We start from the raw sequence: 22,918 nt of genomic DNA on the forward strand, positions 1-22,918 counted from the left end.
GGGCCAGACAACCACTCCAGGTGGTTTTCAGTCTGTTGCTACTTGACAATCTGGAATATGTGAACTTTGTGATTGTGTTTCTTCTACTTCATCCACATAAGAGCATGGCAGGATTCAGTTCCACTTTATTGCCCCAAATAATTCCTGCATTAATATTATCTACTTATTTGTGTCTGTATATGTTGGCAGATATTGGGCTGATTCTAGTTTTCTACTGTGAAAGATGCTGCTTTTTATGTTCAAGTGAATTTTTTTGTAGGCATTTCTCTCCATTTAGCTTTATTGGGTGTTGAATGGCTGGTTTACTTTTCTGTTGTTCTTTTTGAGACGCTTCTGGGATGTTTTCTGAAGTGCCTACACCATTTTACCCTCCTCCTAGCATCATAAGCTACCATAGCCTCAACCATATTTGCCTTCATCATTCTGTTTAGTTACAGACATCCTGGTAGGCGAGGAGCTATCTATTATTGCTGATTTGCATTTGCACTATGGTTCGGGACACTGGCCATCTTTTCTGGTGTCTATTAGCTATTCCTTTATTTCTGCTGCAAAGTTATCTCAGATCTTTTGTTCATTTCTTAAGTGATTTATTGTCTTCACTATGGAATTGAAGAGTTCTTTCCACATTTTGCCTACAAATTCCATAGCAGAGATATGTATATAAGATTTCCTTTTTCTGTTTTTTCTTTTGATTACTCTTTGAAGCACACTGAAGTCTTTAAACTTGATCAATTCTAATTCAATAGTTTCTTTTGCTACTATGCTTTTGGTGTCATGTATTTAAAATACCATTCTTATACAAGGTTATCAATAGTTCTGTTTTTCTTTTAAAAACTTTATATTTTGACAGGCCAGAAATGGCTCATAGGTAAAATGCTTACCATCAAATCTGATGACCTAAGTTCAATCCCAGGACCCACATAGTAGAGGGAGAAAACCAATTCCTGTAAGTTGAATTTTGACCTCTTTAACTCACCATGAAATACACAACCCCATACATGCTTATATAAAACAAGTAAATAAAGATATAATGGAAATAAAAATGAATTTTGTATTCTGAGCTGCTATAGTGAATTCTCAATGTACCTGTACTTTGGTATTCCTTTCTTTTGTTTTGGGGGCATATTGTACCATGAAGCGATCAAATTCTTTCTTTTCTATGTAGATCTCTAGATGTCACAGATACCTCAATGTCTCCAGGTAAAGGAGCTGTTGATTCTGCATGGCACTGCTGTGTAAGCCCTGTCAAGCATCACTCTGTGAGTCCCACTTGTGCCCTGAATTCTGATCACCCACTGACCAGCATGAATCCTGTGGGTATTGGAGCAGATTTACAGACAGTTTTGAAGTCAGCAAATTTGAGTCCTTTAACTTTGCTGCCTGTTGAGATGGGTTTGACTTACCTGGATCATGTACAAATTAGAAAATGAATCTTTTTATTTCTAGGATCTGACATTTACACACGAATGACAGAATCAGTTTGTTCATCTCAACAAAAGCTGGTAAGATCTATATATAGCTCCAGTTGAGGATGGCTATTGCCTTAACCATTCTAAGTGTTCCAGCTGTGCACACTGGTTATTTTTGTATTTCTTCTCCATCTTTGCTCAACAGTGATTTCTAGTTTCTATGTAGAAATCTTGTAGGTCACTGGTGAAATTTATGCCAATATAGTTTATTCTTCATGATGGTGTTATACATGGCATTTAATAAGGAACGTGTACTCATTTGTTTTGTTTACATATTTATCTTGTATCCTGAAAATTCATGAATGTGTCACCAATTAAACAGTTTTTAGTGGATTAAGAGATTTTTCTATATAAAGACCGTGTCAGATGCATACATAGCTTTACACCTCCCTTTTTAACATGGGTGTTTTCATTTCCTTTTCTGCAAAAACATACACTAAAACTTTTGTACAATATTGGATAGAAGAGAAACAAGTGCATATTTTTGTCTTATTCTTGATGTTAGGGAGGAAAGAATCCAGTCTTTTATTGTAAATGTGCTGTTTCCTTCTGAGTTTTCTTTGTCAGTATAAGCAGCTATAAAATAATATTGCAGACTGCGAAGTTCAAACAACAAACAGACTGTGGCACCTAGGTCAAGGTGACCTGGTATCTAGCAAAGGCCTCTTTTTAACAGATAGGATATGAGTTCTGGGTTCTGGATGTCTCTTTTTAGAAGTACACTGATCCTAACCATAAGGGTTCTCCTTTTATGATCTAACAACTTTCAAAAGCCCCCTAGATATCTTCTCTCATGTCTTTACTAAACTGTGTTATCAGTACAGTAAGTATGAGTTTGTCCTAATGGAATTTGTTAGTTTGTTTAGATACGTGAATATGTGTTTAACAATTTTCTTAAATCTGAAAAGTTTCTACTCACTATTTCTTGGGATATTTTTTCTGGTTCTCTCTCTTTCGTTCTCCCTCTCTCCTCCTCCTTTCCTTCTGATACATTATAGTGATGTATTAATGTACTGTATATGTATATACTGATGTATTAGCATACTGTATATTTCTCTTCTGATATAATATATGCTAATATATTAGTGTACTGTATACCCCTTCTTTTCTGATATAGTACATGCTCATGTATAGTGTACTGTATACCCCTTCTCTTCTGATATAGCACATGCTGATGTATTAGCATATTGTATACCCCTTCCCTTCTGATATAGCACATTCTCACGTATAGTGTACTATATATGCCTTCTCTTTGATATAGCACATGATCATATATTAGTATACTATGTACCCCTTCCCTTCTGATATAGTATAAGCTAATGCATTAGTGTACTATAAACCACTTTCCTTCTGATATGGCACAAGCTGATGCACTACTGTACTGCATACCCCTTTTCTTCTGATATAGTATTTGCTGATGTACTTAATAGTGCCCTGCATTTCACCGAAGCTCTGTCAACTTTAATAGTTTTTACGATTCTTTAGATTATATAATTTTTAATGTAAACTCACTGATTCTTCTGTCAGTTCAAAGCTTCTGTTGTGCTAGCTTCCATCTTCCTATTGTTCTTTAATTAATTTTATATGTCAACTGTATGTGGGCATGATGGAGGAAGGTCATTGGTTAATTAATAAAGAAACTGCTTGGCCCTCATAGGTTAGAACATAGGTGGGTGGAGTAAACAGAACAGAATGCTAGGAGGAAGAGGAAGTGAGTTCAGATGCAGGGCAGCTCCTCTCAGAGCCAGACGCGATGCAGCCAGCTGCCAGGTCAGACATGCTGAATCTTTCCCGGTAAGCGCACCTAATGGTGCTACGCAGATTATTAGAAATGGGCTAAATTAATACGTGAGAATTAGCCTAGAAGAGGCTAGATATAATGGGCATGGCAGTGTTTAAAAGAATACAGTTTGTGTGTTGTTAGTTCGGGGCATAAGCTAGCCAGGCGGCCGGGAGCTGGGTGGCAGGAACGCCATCCTGCAGCTCCCACTACATGTGCATGCCATGGCATTTTCATCAGAGGATTAACTGCCAGGTATCTGTTCTTTCTTCCCACCATCTGGTTGAGCTTGGATCATCAGGCTTGGGTGCTAAGTTTTGCTCCTGAGCTATCTCACTTACTGTATTTATATTTAAACTCCACTATTATATATTTTATATTTAATCTTTCTTGATACTCTATATTTTGTGAGGCATGGTTTTCATACTTTTATGTTATTCTCTGAATACAATTTCTTCTATTTATTTGAACACACTATAATATTAGTTTGAATTTCTTGTCCTGTTAAATCCAACATCTGGATTCCCAGAAGGCAATTTTTGTTATCTACTTTTCTTGTTCTTTTTTTTTCTTCTACAGATTGTATCTACCCATGTCTTTACATATCTAGTGTTTTGCTGTGGTTGAAAATGGACATTTTAGATGATATACCACAGTAATTCAGGCAACCATTTCTTCATTTTAGTGTGCTTGTCCTTGATTGTTTCTTTGTTTAGTGAGTTGGCTAGACAGGTCCAGGAGATCTCTCTCTAGTGTGATGTCTCTCACCTCCCCCATGGTGCAGACGTGCGTGTGCATTCTCTTCCATCACTAGCTTTATAGTGCCTTTGGCTCTCACTTTCAAGCTCCCCATAAAGCTTTGGGCGGATCTGACAGAGTACCACTCAGAGGTGCTAATTCCCAGTAATTGCAAGCTGGGTACGAATGCTTTGCTTTCAGAGACTTATTATTTTACGTGCTATGTAGGTTTGTGTATGTCTGCATGTGGGTATGTGCATGTGAGTGCAGGTACTTGCAGAGGCCAGAGGCCTTAAGTTCCCTGGATCTGGAGTTACAGGTGGTTGTGAGTTGCCTGACATGGGTGCTCTTAGCCTCTGAGTACTGCTTTTTATTAATACTCCTGGGAGTAAAATCTCCACATTTTAGTGGGCTAATGCTGATCCCTTTGCTTTGATGTTCCTAGTTATTCCTCCTTGTCTCCTCTGTTGAGCTGGCCACTCTTTTGCTTGCTGCTGTATAGTAGATCTCCTAGCCTTTAGTTTGCTGCCAGGACTGCCACTTAGAGGTCCTAGGTATGAACTTCCACATGGTCTGCTCCAAAGAATTTCCTTAAGGAGACTTGCAGAGTTCTCAGCTCTTATGGTCTGCCTCTTTCTGTGCTGAACCTTGGTAGCATACTAAACCAGTTGGAAAGCAGTGTCCATCGTGAAAAGAAGAGGCTGAGATACCTGGGCCCTGTGAGGTTCTAAACGAGAAAATCACAAGGTTAAATCGCAACAAGTGCCAAACTGTGTTAATGAAAAGAAACCCGTGAGAAGAACTTTCTCACACATCCTCTGGGTGTCTGAGCTAACTCTTTTGGGCTAGTGTTTTGTTTAGTTACCTTCCAGGAGGTCGTCCTCGTCAATGCCTTTGATGATCTTTGATTTGTAGTCTCGGATAAACATGTATTTTAGAAGTCTTCTAAGTTTTTTCTATTGGGATATAAAGTAAAAAGTTTATACTACATTTTCTTTACTAATAAAAGATTGCTTTAAGAATTAAATTTAATAAGCTATTAAATAATTAAGCTATGATGATCATTGGGGAAAATAGAACTATCATTAGCTTAATAGTATAAGCAAAACTGTAGCCCTTCAATGACAGCTAAAATGTAAGAGTTTATAAAGGCATTCTCACAAGCATCCATCCAGACATTCCAGAATCACAATAATACTTTTTTGTATATTTTAGAAAACATCTTAAATTCCTTTTGATGATTTCAATAAATACTATATTCCCTTTGGTAAGCCAAGTGTACTTATACTTTGGAATTTTGAATATACTCTAAGATAAAAATTATGTAAAACTGATTTATAAACATCTAGACTAGGAGTTTTTAACAACTCATTTTTATATTTACTTTTTGAGATAATACCATGTTGTGTAGCCCAGGCTGAACTTGAACTTGTGATCATCTTGCTTCAGCCTACCTAGTACTGAAGTAAAAGGCATGCACCAGCAGACGTGGCCTAAGAATCTTTTCATAGGACAGTTATGGAAAGTATGTATAAGCGGAGAGATCTATCTTTAGGAAACTGAAAGCCCGCGAATGATTGGTAGGTTTCAACGATGGTCTTCTGGGGATTTAGAAGAGGATGATAGTAGCACTTAGCTTTAAGAAACTAATAATGCCTTGCAATGTATTCTGTGCTGACCCTAGAATGTATACCCTTTGGTTCAATGTATTCTGTGCTGACCCTAGAATGTATGACCTCTGGTTCACGATCTCCAGGCTTCAGATTTCTAAGAGTGGAAACACTGTACAAAGCTCTGTACATGAACATCATTCAACACTTTCAGTCTCCCTGAATCAGAAACAAATCTAGCATCTCCTTTTATGGAGGGACCCTGAGGCGAACTACAGACTGATGATTGAAGCTCAGCAGGGCTGCAGGAGAGTTCAGCCTCAGAGTCGGTTCTGTCATGTGACCCCACCCCAGAATCTCTAAGGCCCTGCAGGTGGTAGAACACGGGGCTGCAGACTCCAGCTACCGAGGGGCAGCCAGACTGCACCCCACAGGCACTTGTTCTCATTCGTCTCCCTTCCTCTTCCCTTTCACTGCACCCATCGTTCTAGTTCTATTCTGCTTAGTATTTTTCCTCTATAAGCTAGTTTGCATTCATTATGGAATACTTCAGAATGCAAATAAAATAATTTGGGAAAGATGAGGAAACAAACAACAATTCTGGTATAAATATGTTGTTGGTTGTTCACAACATTCTGTTAAGGGTCCTGGACACCACAAAGGCACCATCAAGTGGCATATATTTCGGAAGTTTCTATAGGATATAAATGGCCATCTTCCTAACAAGGGGAAGGAATACCAGTGCAGACTGTGAGTGCTTCTTTCTTTATTTTTGCCAGTGGAAAGGAAATCCAGGCATGACATGCTAAGGAGAGCTAAGCAGTGCTATTATTTCCTGGCTGCTTCCACAGGAACCATTCCTAAGGGGCTTATTGTTGCCAGCAGCCTTCAGGACTCCCTGGACGCAGCCCCATGTTGGGTGCTGATGGCTGCTTCTTCTTAAGGACCCTCCAAGTACAGAACAAACTGGCAATTCCTACTAAGCCTCTTCATGTCTCCATAAAGTGCCTTTTCCCAGCCATGCCCAAAGCCATCATACTATCTATGCAAAGGTCAGGTTCCTGGCCGTTGGTCTATATTCTATAAGGCCTGAGGAGCCTCACCTCTATCATAACCCTTCACTGCACCATCCCTCACTCTCCTTCTAACCATCCAACCCATGAAATTCTCCAAGTCTTAAATGCTTAAAGCATATCACATAGATTGCCTTAAGAAGACTCCAAGCTTTTTGATATTGAACGCACTTTTTTCTTCTTTACATTTTCTTCATATTAATAAACAGTTGGCTGATTACAACAGGTAAAGCAGCACAGAATTTATTAACTAGCTACATAGGAAAATTATGACATAAATAAACATATAAATATCAGCTTTAATGTCTTAATATCCAGAGTTCAGAGTTTTTATTTAAAAATCAAAATGATAATAGTTTTTAAGCTACTTGCATTAATTTGCTTATTTTTATAAGTCAGTGTAGAGAATAAACTTTGCATTTCAAATTAAAATCAATTCTGTTAAAGTCTGAATTCTATTAGTATTAAGGTGCAAACTGAGAAAAGGAAATGTGCTACTCAGAGAGACCCTGTGTATAAGAACAGAGATTAGCTGGTACCTAGGGGCCATGAGACAGCAGTGAAAATATCTGAACAAGTACAAGGAGTAGTAAGATTAACTGCAGTGCAGTATTGGCATCAAAGATCTGTTCATGTAAAAAGCAAACAACTTTTGTAGTAAATGCATTCTGTTGTACACATTGTGAAAGCTAAACATTGCTTCAGTGGTTACAGTTCTCATTTGAAAGCTATAACAAGGGCCCATCACTTCCTTATGTAAGTTCAATTAAGATCAGGCCTCATGTTTAATACAATTGAATTATTTTATAGTACCTTATCTTTTCTCATCAAGAACAGAAGATCTTCAGCAGAGATCACCCTTGCTCCCCTCAGTTGAGAGACTTCTGCAGCTTGCTGTAACTACAACAAAGAAAATGCAGAAATTGTCTTAGAAATATAAATTACACATGGTACAATCACAATGTCTCAAGAGAGATAAATCCACTACAATGAAGGCCTCGGGGAATAATTCAGCAATCATGTTATTGCTTTTTAAAGCAAAACTCCCTATGCTTTAAGATATCCAGAAATGCAATTAAATTAGCTTATGAGACCACCTGTAATAGATACAATAAACAGAAATCCATCATCTCTTTCATGCAAAAGAAAAATCATATGCAGCTCCCAGAAATACATTAATACACATGAAAATAATTTTATGAAATTTCATCCTTCCTACCCATGTGTGCAATAGTTTCGCTCAGTATCACTAGTTGAATAAGTATATTATTAATCTGAGCTCCCATGCTGGTATGATGTGAAATAGCCCCATTCAGAACTTTAAAGATCAACAAAAACAGAAGCTGTTTCTAATATCCAAAGGAAAAAAAATACTTTTCGCTTTGGCAAGTCTTCAGTGGCTAAAGGATTCAGTCCATAAATCATAATACTGGACGGCATTAATTTCTTTCCACACTAATTACACGCACACAAAAGTGAACTGTCTCTGGGATGCACAAAGCAAAACACACCGCCTGCAAAGCTGAGAGTTTTCAGGAATTCAGAAGCCCTAGAAACATAATCTTACTTGAAAATGACCTGGAAAATAAAAGAATGTGAAAAATGATAGTTCTAGTTTTTGGCAAAGGCAAACTCAGTTTCTTATTTTGATTAGTTGGAAGGAACATAAAATAGGTCCATCTGAAAAAAATCAAGATGCTGGAGCACATGTGAGAAAAATGTGCCTGTAAATTCTTCCAAATTTGATCAAACCATGCTGATTGCACAAAACCAACTCCCCCATCTTAAGTATTATAAACATATTTACATATGAAAGCTGCTCTCCCACCCTCACCACATGCCTTCCTTTGAATGGAGTGTAACAACAACACACACCCCTGAGAACTGGACACACTGCCACTGTCGCCAGCTGAAATTAAATGGTCATCTGTGCGGAAGGACCTCTGCTTGAATGTTTAAGCCATTCTGCTCACTAAATAAGCTTCCAGCCATTTCAGAATGAGCAGACTAGAGAACGGCTCTCAACTCTTCCTGTGTCGGTTTTCCCACTGGATTTCCTGAATACTGGTACTTGGGATATAAACAGAATCCTATCTAAATATAGAATTTAAATTTAACTGTGAGCCATTTAAGAAGAAACCTAAGGAGGGGGTTGAAAAGATGATATATCTCTTCTGAAAGAAACTTAACAGTTTTTACTATGAACACACTTTTCCCTTGAAAACTGTTAGAATGTCAAGGAAATGTTTATATATCCATTTTTCAAATAAAAATATTTCCATCACAGTCTTAGATGTATTCAGGCAGTGTGGTGACTATGAGATACATATCCATTTCTCTGGACACATACAGAGAAACTAGGGAACAGCACATAAATATATTTTTATTTTCACAGATGAAGAAATGGTGCCTACATGAAAACCTATCGACATCAGAAATGATATTCATGGCAACAAAGGAATAGGTGAAATATGTGTCTCTAATAGGTTTCCCCAGTAAATCAAGGGTTATCCATACACAATGATCTCTATAATACTCTCTAAAATGTCAGATTGCAAATGCAATAACCAGAAATGTAATAAAGACAGAAGAGCTGAACATCTTGTACCATTTTTTCAGAACCAATTGATACACAGAGTTTTTTCTTTCCTTGTAAAGACAGGGTCTCATTATGTAGCCTGGATGGCCTACTCTAGTCTAGGCTAGCCCTGAACTCAGAGGTCACTTTGCTTCTGCCTAGTGAGTGCTGGGATTAAAGACTTAGGCCACTACCACACCTAGCTCACCATGGGCTTTTCTAACTTCCCTCATCTAAAGGAACATTTTCTACCACTCACACTATGAGCATTCCCACTGCCTCTGGCCCTAAAGTCTGGACCTGCTTAGGACTGATATGTTCTGGGCTCCAGAATTACCTCTCCTAAATGCTCACCTCTTCTCCAGTAAGGAAGAAGAATTTAGTGGCTAATTAAAGTAAATCATATGAACATATGTATTACAAATTGGCTTACTTTCCTAAAATTTCTATGTCTACCAACATGAGTGAAACCCAATCTTCATTAAGTGGTATGACGTACAGTTGGCACCTTGGCACTGCAGAAGCATGGGTGCACAACTGTATCCACATGAACACAAGGGGACTGACATCAGGATGTCCCTAATGTTTCAGTGTGAAAGAAAGTTGATTGTGTACTCATTCTAAAATTTTTTTAAATGTATTTTTACTTTAAAAATTTGCATATAAGGGATCAGATATCATTATGCATTTTTGAACAAAATGTTTCAGTGTTTCTCTTCCCCATCTCTCTGCTGCCTCTAAGTTCCCTTCATAACTTTTCCATACCCAAGTCTCTTTTCCTCTTTCATGTTCCTACCCTCATCCTTCCTCATCACCTATTTTTTTCTTTACCACCTTTTGGTCTCTTTTCTAGTATAAAAGCCAGGTGACCCAAACTCAGAAGACAAAAGCTGCATGTTCTCTCTGATACACAGTTCCTGGCCAGCATTGTGTACATGCATATATGAATAAATGGGTGTTAATAAGGATAAAATGCAATGTTTTCCATTTATTTATTTATTTATTTATTTATTTATTTATTTGTGTGTGTGAATGTGGGCACACAGGATGTATGTGTGTGTGTGAATGTGGGCACACAGAATGTATGTGTGTGTGGGGGCACACAGGATGTGTGTGTGGGGGCACACAGGATGTATGTGTGTGTGGGGGCACACAGGATGTGTGTGGGGGGGGGCACACAGGATGTATGTGTGTGTGGGGGCACACAGGATGTGTGTGTGTGGGGCACACAGGATGTATGTGTGTGGGGGGGCACACAGGATGTGTGTGGGGGGGCACACAGGATGTATGTGTGTGTGGGGGCACACAGGATGTATGTGTGTGTGGGGGCACACAGGATGTGTGTGTGGGGGGGCACACAGGATGTATGTGTGTGTGGGGGGCACACAGGATGTATGTGTGGGGGGGCACACAGGATGTATGTGTGGGGGGGGCACACAGGATGTATGTGTGTGTGGGGGCACACAGGATGTGTGTGTGGGGGCACGCAGGATGTATGTGAGAATGTGGGCACACAAGATGTATGTGTGTGGGGCACACAGGATGTATGTGGGGGGGCACACAGGATGTGTGTGTGTATGTGAGAATGTGGGCACACAGGATGTATGTGTGTGGGGGGGCACACAGGATGTGTGTGTGTGTGTGAGAATGTGGGCACACAGGATGTATGTGTGGGGGGGCACACAGGATGTATGTGGGGGGGGCACACAGGATGTGTGTGTGTGTGAGAATGTGGGTACACATGCAGAAGTTAGAGGACAATCTGAAGGAGTTCGTTATCTCCTTCCACCACATGTGCTCCAGAGATTAAATTCAGGGTGTCAGTCTTGAGGACAAGACCCTTCCCATGCTAAGTCATTAAACTGGCCCATGATCCTCTACTCTTACTAAATTATTTGCATTCTCAATTTGCAAAAATAAATGGAAGTTAAATTTTTCCTGCAATAATTAAACTACTATGAAATAATACTACATTTTCCAGTTTTTACAACAAATATTCAATTATATAAAATAGGCTAGAAATTGTGGCACAGACCAATACTTTAAGGCTAGTGGTTAGTTTAATAATCAATTGACTTTTCTTAACTTGGCAAAATTGGTACTTGCGAACTTAGTAAACTATTTTTCAGAAAGACAATATAATTCTACCATGAGTGTAGTTCAGTCAAGGTGTTTCAATTTCTTCAGATCAGGACTTTTGCTCAGAAAAGGGGTGGTTGTACTCGTTACAACTATTGGAAAGATAAAAAAAAAAATCACCTAACTTAAAACTTAATGTTTATATTTTAAGTAGTTCAGAATACTTTATTAGGAGGCTGATCCTATTAAAGGGTACAATGGACCACATACGCTATCTCAAGTGTATTTTTTGTTTGTTTGTTTTTAAAAATAGGTTCTTTGCATCATAGGTTGCCCTAGCCCCAACTATGTAGGCAAAGCTGGTTTTAAACTTGATCCTCCTGCCTCAGTTTCCTGGGTTTGGGGATTGTTGGTATATGCCACATCAAGTTTAATCTTCCGTTCTATAAACAAACATTTCAACTCTCGCTATCGCCAACGACACTAATGTGGGATTTCTCCCACTTGTTAACATTTTCAGCAAAGCTTGATGTTTTATTGGTCTGCCCAGGGCTGGGACTATGCATTCTACTCCACAGTGTTCACCCCAATTCAGGCTGTGGGGGATTTTTATTGACCGGCTTCTACATTTCAGTGTCTCCAAATGATCATACACCGTGGATTTACTAGCCACAACCATCTTCCCAGTAGTATAGTTATTATATACTGAAATTGTGTCAAGTATAAATATTAAATTCTAGTTAAAATTTTTTTCTAGAAAGTATATGACAGAAAAAGTCAAATGCAGTCAAAGCATTTCTACTCGCAACCACTTCCAACTCTTGCTCTCATTAGAAATAAACTGAATCTACCGAAATAAATTTACAAGGCTTTACTTTCAGTTTAGCTGTCATAAACTGACTTACTATGAGGCTGATGATTTGGTGATCTCAGAGTCTCTGAATTTAACAACTATCTTCCTCTCCATCAGATTTTGCCTTTCTGTTGAACATAAAGCTGGTACTTGCTCATTGACTATATAAACATTGTCAATGGCTTAGAAAGATGATCAAATTTATCTTCAGAATTTATTTTCTTGGCTGTCCTTGAAGTTAATAATTACCTTGTCTCCCTTTCTTTTCCTGACTTACTATTCTGTGAACCTGCTAGCACTGCATGCAAGACCTGGGCACCATGTACCCATTGGCACTGCTGGCACCCCATGCAAGACCTGGAAGGCTGTCACCGCTGGGCACTGCTAGGACCCAATGCAAGACCTGGGAGGTCCACACCCCTGGGTACTGTTAGGATCTCCTGTAAGACCTGGGACACACGCACCCCTCAGCACTTGCTCTCCCTTCTGTGGTGCTTGCCTGCTGCTGCCTCGGAGCCTTTAGACTTCTCTCCACCTAAGCATGGAGCTCTATTTTCACTGTGCTCTTCATAACTTCACTCTCTTATTTGGACAGGACACATTCCATGAAAGATTCCTTTTTACTTTCTGAGCACAGACATAATGGCTGCCTTAAAATCCTTGTCTACTAAGTTCAGCGTCTATAGCATTTAAGAGGCCATCTTTATTGACTTTTCCCCTTGAGTATGAGTTATGCTTTGCTGGCATTTCATATTTTTCAGTAATCTGTGATTTTAGCAGATATTGAGACTGACAGATTCTCAGGACTCTGATTGTATGCTCCTTAAAATAGTGAACCTTTCATAAGCAGACAGTTAATCCGAACAAACACAAATCATAATGCCCATCTCTCTTGTGCTTAGTTAGAGTTGGAAAACACCTGGGAAGGTTTAGAAGAAAGGGTCCTTAGGAAATAAATATTTAAAGATGTGAATGTCTGCAAATGCTTTTATCTAGGGCTAGAAAAATGGCTCCATGACTAAGAGCACTTGCTACCAAACGTGACAATGTGAGTTTGATCCCTAGGCCCTTCACAAGCCATTCTCTGACCTCCACATGAATACAGCTCCTGTCCTCTGGAAGAGCAGTGCCTCAACTGCTGAGGCCTCTCTCCAGTCCCAGAGGGAGGTTTGTACATACACATGTGTTAATTCAGAAGTGGGCTCCTCATTTAATTGTTCTACTCTTCACGTATTCTAATAAATTACATCACTTAGTCCTTATGATAAATAAATGAGAAGTCTGACAGAAAAAAGTATGACTCTAAGTAATTAAAATGTGACATTCGACCAGATTGATGTGTCTTCAAGATTATTTGTTACAGCAGTGGAAACTTAGTAATAGGTACAACTTCTTTGCATAGAAAAGGCTATACCCATAAAAATATGCACATGACCTGACTTACAGCGTTCGATTTATGATTATACAACTTTACACTGGTGTGAAATGACTACACACCTTGCAGAAATTGAACTTAGTATGTAGCTTGCTGGGCAACAATAGCTGTCAGTCACCACTTGATCTTAGGGGAATGGCCAATACTATAACTCGGCCTATATCTTGGCTTGTGTTGTGAAGCTACTATGCTCAGTAAACTATGTGAGTGACAAGTATTTTCAACTATTGATAGTTTTATAGGAGCTACGTCTATTTTAAGTAGAAAGAACATCTGGCGAAAGAAAAAAATAGTGTCTCAGAACCTCCAATTTAGTGATACCCATAGACACAGCCTAAGCACTGAGAATAAAGTACGTGAAAAAAATCATATTCGCCGCTAAACAAAGTTATCATTCAGATTACTGCAAACAGAATATTGAATAATTTCACATCATAGGATCTCCCTTTCTTCATTGGTAACTGGTTTTAGGCCTTTGAAACATTAAAAAAAAAAAGAGATCTAAGTTGAAGGATATGTCTAAATTTTTAGAGTTTTATTCTTCTTTTCAAAATAGAGAAATGGTAAGTTAAACATAGTTAAGTCAAATGTTTAACAATATGATGAAGCTATAATTGTAAGTACCATGGAACCAGAGGAATTTATATGTAAGTATATGTGTATAAACACACATATACATTAAAGTAAGGAATCCACAAAGATCTGAAAATTTACAACCAGCAATGACTATGTTTCTATCATGTGAAGACAGTAGCCTTGACATAGCTAATTCGTTGGCTGCTCATGTTTAAAAGTGAAAGTAGGTGGGCAGACAGTACCATCAGAGTTTCCTTATCTCGTAAATGAGGGATTTATAAGAAACTTCAAGTCTAAACTATTCTAGAACTTTTTCAAGTGTTAAAAGTAACAAAGTCCATTTTAGTTTGATAATATATGATGGTATCCTGAGCACTAAAACTCGAATGCTCCATTACCAAGCTGGATTTTAGTTCAAATACTGTGACACTTAGTGTCACCTGTCAACCTGACACATGTACAATCACTTGGGAAGGGGCCTCGGTGAGGAACTGTCTAGGTCAGGCTGACCTGTGGGCGCATAAGTGAGGGGGTTTCTTTTTGGGTTAATTGTGGTGGGAAGGTCCACCACGGGCTGAGCCTGGACTGAGTCCAGCAGAGGGGAGATAGGGCACTAGAATATGGCACTGACTCAGTGCTCTCTGCTTTACAACTTCCCACAGTGATACATGTGACCTCTAAGAGCCCTAAACCTTTTCTCCCTGAAGTTGCTTTTCCCAGGCAAAAACAGGAAAGCAAATGAAATGAAGACAAATGCTATACTAACTTGTTGTTGTTAATTAGAAAAAGATTTATTTATCTGATTTTATGTAAATGAGTATTTTGCCTGCGTGTATCTAAGTGCATCAAACGTGTGTTTTGTGCCCATGGAGCCCAGAAAAGGATGCTGGATCCAGACATTTGGCAGTTGCTGTGTGGGTGCTGGGGATCAAACCTGGGTATTCTGTAAGGAGCAAGTGCTCTTAATTGCAGGGACATCGCTGCAGCTTCTGTTATTACTTTCAAAGATTTAACTGTTGAAAAATAAAATTAAGTGGATTTTGCTGTTTAAAGTAACACATAATGAAGTCCAAGGAGGTCAAGTCCACCCTAAACTTATACAACATAATTTATGGCTGTCTTTGGCTACGCAGTAATGTTGTAATAAGAGCGGCGGGGCTGCTTCCCACCGCCACCCGGCTAGCTTTACCTGAAATAATTACACGGAAACTGTATTCTTTTGATCACTGCCTGGCCCATTAGTTCCAGCCTCTTATTGGCTAGCTCTTACATATTGATCTAACCCATTTCTAATATTTTGTGTAGTACCACGAGCTGGCTTACCAGAAAGATCTTAACCTGCGTCTGTCTGGAGTGAGACAATCATGGCGACTCCTCACTTGGCTTCTTTCTCCCAGCATTCTCTTCTGTTTATTCCACCCACCTAAGGGTTGGCTATCAAATGGGCTAAGGCAGTTTTCTTTATTAGTTAACCAATGAAAGCAACAGATAAAATACAAGAACCACCTCCATCATTTCCCCTTTTTCTGTTTAAACAAAAAAGAAAGGCTTTCACTTTAACATAGTAAGATTACATATAGCAAAACAGTTATCAAGCAAGAATTACAGTTATAATATTTATATCTATTTTATCATAACTGAGGAAAACTATAACTATTTATCCATTTTTTAACTCCATCAAAGACTCCAGAAGGATATAATATTACCTAAGTAAACAAGAAGTAAGATACTTTAAACTCTAGAAATGACAGAGACATCTCGCTGCCTGGACAGTCATCCAAAGTTTCTCTGTACCGTTGGGGCATCTGTCTTCAGCCTACAGGCCCATACAGTAACTGTAAAGTGATGCAAGCTGAAACCCCGGTGACGTTGATTTAACTTCATTTCTTCACATTTCCAAACTCTTTGGCGGCCTACACTCTGGGCACAGGTGCTCCAACTACAGTCTTTCCCATTCCTATTTTTAAAAGTCGTACAAGCCGGGCGGTGGTGGCGCACGCCTTTAATCCCAGCACTTGGGAGGCAGAGGCAGGTGGATCTCTGTGAGTTCGAGACCAGCCTGGTCTACAGAGCTAGTTCCAGGACAGGCTCCAAAACCACAGAGAAACCCTGTCTCGAAAAACCAAAAAAAAAAAAAAAAAAAAAAAGTCGTACAGACACAGGGTTGCAGCTATTTCTTCAAAGGACAAAAGTATAACTAAGGGCTGTATTTCATTTTCAGAGCACTTGCAGATTTTCACAAGATAGTCTGATTTAGTTCACTTGAGAAAGTTCAAGGCACACGGAGGTCTATGTGGTGTTTTGATCAGAATACAATACTGAGAGAGTTTACCAAATGACAAAGTAAAATGGCATTAAAGAATAATGCCCGGGAAGGAGGAAGGTAATCTCAGACACTGCATTGCTGTTCCTCTGGGTTTTGGCAAATTTTGCTTTATAATTTTGACTTCTTGTTGGGAAAATGTACAGAGAAAGTGCCAATTTTAGACTTTGGAAGAACAGTTTTAGCTGCTGAGACTCAGCACCAGTTTCAGGCGGGGTAAGAGCCTGCATAGACATCACAGTTCCAATGTGGCTTACCATGTGGGTACAGCATGTCCTGAGGGACACCACAGAACACTGAGGTTATTGATTTTTACACACTATGCCTAACTCACCGAGGCATCTCCATGACCACAATGCACAAATCCATCTCACAGGCATTTGTCTAAGATGCTTCAAGAGCTATCGCATTAGGAAAAATGTTCAAAACCATCTTGACATTTATCCTGCTATAATAGTTTATAAATACCTGTGATTTGATGGTTAAATGAGATAAAGCCATTCATACAGTAAGCTTCAAATAAATGTCATATGCTTATTTAGAAATTAGAAATGAGATAGCATAAGAAGTTTCTAACTTTTAGTATTCATAGACTAAAAGCCATGGTGGATTATAATGGAACATTTTCACTTACCATAGGCAAGGGAAAAAAAGACCTCATGTGGAAAAATGTAAAAATACTTGTACATTCATGTGAGAATTTTTTTATCATTTTACACATACACATAAACATATACACAAGGTACAGGCTTGAATCGCTGACAACTCTAGCTTACAATGTATAAATTAGCTATAATTTAAATTTAAAGGGAAAATTATACTGGGTCATTTTGATAAAGAAGTAATTGTTATAATAACTTTTCATGTAAATCACTTTCCATGAAATACAATGCACAACTTAATGTGCATACAATTTTGTAGCTCTACTTTTAAGTAGAAAAATTTCTGATCCTAAGGTTTGGCAAGTGGGAACTAAAGACTGATGAATACCAAGGAAATTCAAAGAGTCTTTTGCTTTTATTTTTTAATCCCTATATTTAAAGGGTATAATTTACAGTTGGTTCTATAATTAAATATTTGCATCAATGAGTAAAGAAATTAAGAATCATAAAAATGAACTTGGTGAGATACAGATGGCACTCAACTGTCACAATGAAATCTACTTAGCCATGCAAGTGGGAATATCAACCAACCAAATTAACTGTGTTAGTAGAAGAGGAAGCACAGGGTTAGGTCTTATTTAGTAGTGAAGGTATATTATTTACCATGATACACAAATCAGCAGGTGATAGTTAATTACTTTAGGACCCTACCCAATAGTTCCAGATAAATTTGAAAGCCAAAGACAGTTGTAAAATGGCATCATGGCACTGCAGTTCCTACTGAATGAGAGACTGGTCTCTGCTTTCCACCTGCCCTTTGATTTCAGCTTTGGATGGACAGATGTGATTTGCATATGCTTCCTTTTCAGTTCCTCAGAAAAGGTAGCCCCTATGCAAATTTCGTATCCAAAGACTGCTTGGATAGGAAAAGTGATATGTGTTGTATATAGTTCATCATATTACATGCAGTGTATGTAAAGCTATGAAAAGCCAGGTTTGGGATGGTGGCCCTGCCTCACCTCACCATTCAGACACTAAGAAGGACTCCAGGAGTGGCGGTGAAAAAGGTTAGAGAACAGAATGCTCTGATCACTGTGGAGATCAAAGGCAAGAATACAGTGTGAGCAGAGTGCATGATAGGGCTTAGCAATGGCCCCCTCTTAGTCGGGGTATGTGGAAGCAGCACTGTACACAAGAAAGGGGAAGAAAATACACTAATAATACGGAAGTTGAGAAAATGTTTATTTCTGGGTAATGAAAACCAAGATGGGGATGTTGTTCTAAGATTTATTCAAACAGGATATAATGCTAAATCCACCCAACAGTGTCCACACTGTCATACAGAAGATAGGGTTCCCTCTGCCCTCGAAGATAGAAGGGAGGGGTCCCATCCTCTGAAAACTACTCTAATTCAACCTTCGATCTCTGGAGATAGCAGGGTGCCTTGAAAGACGTCAGGCAGCTCCACATTATCAGTCCACACTGGAAGGAGCTCTCTGAAGTAGAAGGCTTCTCTTCCAGGAGGAAACTCTCATGGCCTCATAGAACAGTGAAGCAAACCTCCATTTAGGCACCAAAAAAAAGGGACAACAAGGACTAACGAAGGGAGGCAGATGCAGGGGACATGCCCAGGAAAGCATGAAAGGGACCTTTAAAACCCACTCTGGGTCCTCTGTGCATGGAGACTGTGTGACTTACCAGGACAAACTAAACACCCCAGGACCTGTTTCACTTCAGGGGTGTTAAAATAAATGAATGAGTTAAAAAAATGTAGAGAAAAGAAAATGCTAAAACTTTACAGAGAACAACACAGTTTGTTTATTTTTCTGGATTATCAAGGAAGTGAGCTGATAGTAGGGTGAATCTTCAAATACAGTATTATGGATGGGCTAAGATGAAATAGGTAAGCACGCCGGTTAAAAGCCATGTTCTGTTAAATTGAATATTTGTCTCTGGTTTGTTCATAAACTATAGAATTACTGAACACCTAGAACACAGGTCAGGCCGCTGTGAAGTGAAAATTATGTTAATTAGAGGAAAAGCAAAGGAAGAAAGCATGAATCAATAAGAAAACTAGGGGAAAATGGAAATCCAAATATACTCTCTAACCTTCACAAAGCTTAAGGCTGATCACGTTTTTTTGATGATGTACAATGCGTAATGGCAGATACTATAACTATAATAAAAAGCATACTCTAAGATAGTTGAATGAGCTTGTGCTAGAAATCAATGTACTGAGAGCCAACGACCAGAACTTACACACTGTGTGGAGAGATGCATTAGGCTCACAGGGCTGCAAAGTTATTCAAGAGAGACAGGCCTTATTGAAGTGACTGATTTTAAAATTCTTCAAGATACTGTTGTAGACTATCTAAATTGTCTCCAGAAAACATCCCTGCTTATTCCAAGTAAATGCTGTGAGACCAGCTGATGCGTTTCTGCCCCCAAGAGCAAACCAAACTGTGTTTCCTGGTCTTTAACCAGGATTTGAAGAAAACCTCAGCTTTCAAATTTTATCTGGCCAAATCCCAATTAATCTTTGTGTGTCTGGCACAACATTGTGGCTGTTGTCATAAAGGACATTATTTATTTATTTACTTGTGTGTTTATCCACCAGAGTTTTGAAGAAAAAGAGAGTACAGTAGAGATCACTGGCAAAGAACTGACCAGAGTAACTAAAAGTCTGCAAAAAGGCCAAAGAAGCTGCTCTGGCCGCCTAGCCTTGCCCACCGTACACCTCACAGGTTGAACAGCAGCAGCAAACCTAGACTTAGGGGGATAAGGGGCAGACAGAAGTCAGTCACCTGAGCTTGGAAGTTAGAGACAGTCACCTGATGGGATACAACCAACCCTGACCAGGCATTCATTCACTCTAAGATCTCCCTTGGAGACTCTTTGGGGTCAAAGTCAGGGAGAAGAAGATAAGAGGGATCTGCTGAGAGGAATTTTCTCGGGTGAAAGATGAAGAGAGGTGGGGGATGAAATGGACAGATCCAGAATCCATGCTCTTCTAGGCCACCCATCCCCCATACCTAAAGTAGGATGCTTTTCATCCCCTTTAAAAATTATTTCTGTTCAGAGAATTTAAAAATAGAAATGGGTGGGAAGTGTCCGCTACCAAATAAACAATGTGGTCCAGTGATGAAACTGTAATTCCAGATTCCAAGAGTTAATTTAAGAAAGGGCAGCACCAATAACAAGTAACAAGAATAAACCAGAACTTGCTGAGTACACTACAGGATGCCTGACATATTTGAGATATTTTCTTCCTCTCTCTCTTTCTCTGTATGTTTCTGTGCGTGTGCATGTGAGTGTAGTGTTCATAAAATAACCTTTCAACCTCATGATTTGCCTTTTCTTTTTCACATACGTAAGTATGGACAGTATATATGTATGTGTGTTCATATGTGTGAGTATGGATGCATATGTGTACATGTGAAGGCCTACAGTTGACATCAAGAGTTAAGGAGATAACTGTACACGTAAAGTGGTTTTTTGGTACAGCCATAAGGACTTAAATTTGGATCGTCAGTATCCAGGCAAAAGCCAGACACATTGTTATCCCTGCAATCCCAGCATGGGAGGGGACAGAGTTGTGGAGACAGGAATCCTGAGACTTCTTGGTCAGCCAAAATGGCAAGCTCCAGATTTAGTGAGAAGTTCTGGCTCAGTAAATAAGGCAGAGAGCTAGTGACAGAGAAAGACATTCAACATTTACCTCTGTTCACATGTGAATGCATGGCTGCATTGCAAACAGACAAACACACGAACACATGCACATGTGCATGTACACACATGCACACACACAAGCACGCACATAGTTATTAATGGCATAAAAAACAAAATTTCTTTGATGAAGACCAAAAGACCAAGTTGGAAATATATTAAATTACAGTTCCCTTGTGTGTATACTTTTCATGAAACTGATCTTTAAATAATCAAATAGCTATTAAAATCCTCTATTTCCAAAGTATCATTTCACCTATGCCAGATTTACCTCTTAGATATTTCTAGAGCATACCATACTTCCATTTTTTAAAGTGTAATTTTTAACTTAATGTTCCTTGCCTAGGCCACTGACATGAAAGGGCTGTTTCACGTCTCTCTGGTGTTGAGAAAAAGGTCCCATTTAAACCCTGAGAAGGCACAAGACAAAATAAGCATGTCTGAGGAACAGAACTTGCTCTTTATTGCCTCAGGAAAGTAATGAAATAAAATCTATTATTTAAATACACTGGATCAAAAGGTAGACAGGCACGACGCACTGAAGTGACAACATTCCACAAGAAGACAGTACTCCATTTCCTCTAGAGATGACTGTGACATGTGCACACACTGTGCAAACATTTCAACCTACTTAAGTAAGGTATGAACTTTTAAAGAAAAAGAAACAAAACAGTAAGATGCTAAATTTAAAGGAGGGAATTAAAATTATTTTACTATGGTGTTTTTGTCCTAAAATAGTTTCCATTAGCTTACTTAGGAAACAGAGAAAATATCTCTGTACTATACATAGCTAAAATAACATTATTAGGCAGTGGGAAACATGCCTCAAAAAATAAGGGAGAGAGCAACTGAAGACGACATCCAACTTCAATGTCCGACTTTTACATACACGTGAACATGTGGCTGCATAACTGTGCACACACATGTACACAAACATGAACACACAAAATGAAAGCCTTTATTCATATTTCTATAGGATCTGCTCAGAGTAGCATTCCTCAGCTCTGGGGAAGATAGCACAAGCTCCAATCTCCTTTCCCTCATCAAAACATCCACTCACCTACCTATAGTAAATACAAGCACCAGTCTTACTGGTAGAAAATAGCAGGCTCTATTGATTTATCTCTTATGTCCCTGTTCAAATCTGCGTCATCATCCCTTATTCTTCCCATCTAAGGATTTTCCTTGCTATGGGTCCAGAGCTCGGCCTTGTGTCCTGTCCTATCAGGGTAGCATAATCTTTCCAAAATTGTCATGCTAATTTCAACCAGCTTTTAACACATAACACAGGCCTCACTGAAATCTTTCCAAACTCCTAGGTCTCAGAAGGCTCAGAACACTTGTTTCTGAGACATATATTGTGCAGACTGGAATCAAATTCACAGTCTTCTTGCCTCAACTTCCCAAATGCTGGCATTACATGTGCACCCCGGCACTCGAAGCTCCCCAGAGCATTACTGAATAAATAAATGAAGGCGCTAGATTTCCTTTCCTAGCTCTATCACTTACTTGATAAATTACTTGCAGTCAGAGTCAGATGCACACTGCCATTCACACCAGCATGAGAGTTCTCACTCAATGTGATATTTATTAACTATGTGTGCCATAGTGCCCATACTACACTAAAAACTTAATCATGGACGGACAAACCTTCTAACATCTTCTTAATAAGAAGAGCATGAGATTGAAATGTCTTGATCCAGACTCACAGACAAGAGAATCAAAAAAAAAAAAAAATTCTGGCCTGGCTTCAGGGCAGATACGCACATACTGCCCGCTGAAAAACACTTTCTTAGACTAGGTTCATTGGTCCTAGGCTCCTGGATGGCATCGCCTCCAGTTTGGAAATAGAACCATTGCTTTCTGGCCAAATAAAGACTCATTTTTAAAACATGCAAACTGGGGTTTCAGTTTTAAAATAAATAATAATTTTAGTATTTCAAATTGCCACTGATGCACTTCTCCAGGCTTTTATAATCATATAAACACAGTTTGATTACTCTGAGACAGGGGTTCTCAATTTCACATTGCGGATTAGTTCATGAGAGGAAAAATGAGTACTACCAACTGTACCTA

General features: G+C 38.9%; 1 protein-coding gene across 4 annotated transcripts in view; it reads right to left on the bottom strand.

Annotated features, from left to right (window-relative positions):
• The window catches only part of Supt3h (SPT3 homolog, SAGA and STAGA complex component), a 411,458-nt gene that overhangs the window by 169,975 nt on the left and 218,565 nt on the right, over nucleotides 1–22,918 (bottom strand). For all 4 annotated transcript variants that reach the window (XR_009058766.1, XR_009058767.1, XR_009058765.1 and 1 more), the window contains 2 exons: nucleotides 7,484–7,570; nucleotides 4,853–4,943 (listed from right to left, as the gene is read on the bottom strand). Coding sequence is in view for 1 of the 4 variants with exons in the window: in XM_057794694.1 (XP_057650677.1) it covers nucleotides 4,853–4,943; nucleotides 7,484–7,570 (178 nt within the window). In the remaining 3 variants the exon portion in view is untranslated. The remainder of the gene's footprint in view (nucleotides 1–4,852; nucleotides 4,944–7,483; nucleotides 7,571–22,918) is intronic.

The sequence above is a fragment of the Chionomys nivalis genome, chromosome 19 (genome assembly GCF_950005125.1).
Source record: "Chionomys nivalis chromosome 19, mChiNiv1.1, whole genome shotgun sequence".
In the NCBI taxonomy this organism is placed as follows: Eukaryota; Metazoa; Chordata; class Mammalia; order Rodentia; family Cricetidae; genus Chionomys; species Chionomys nivalis.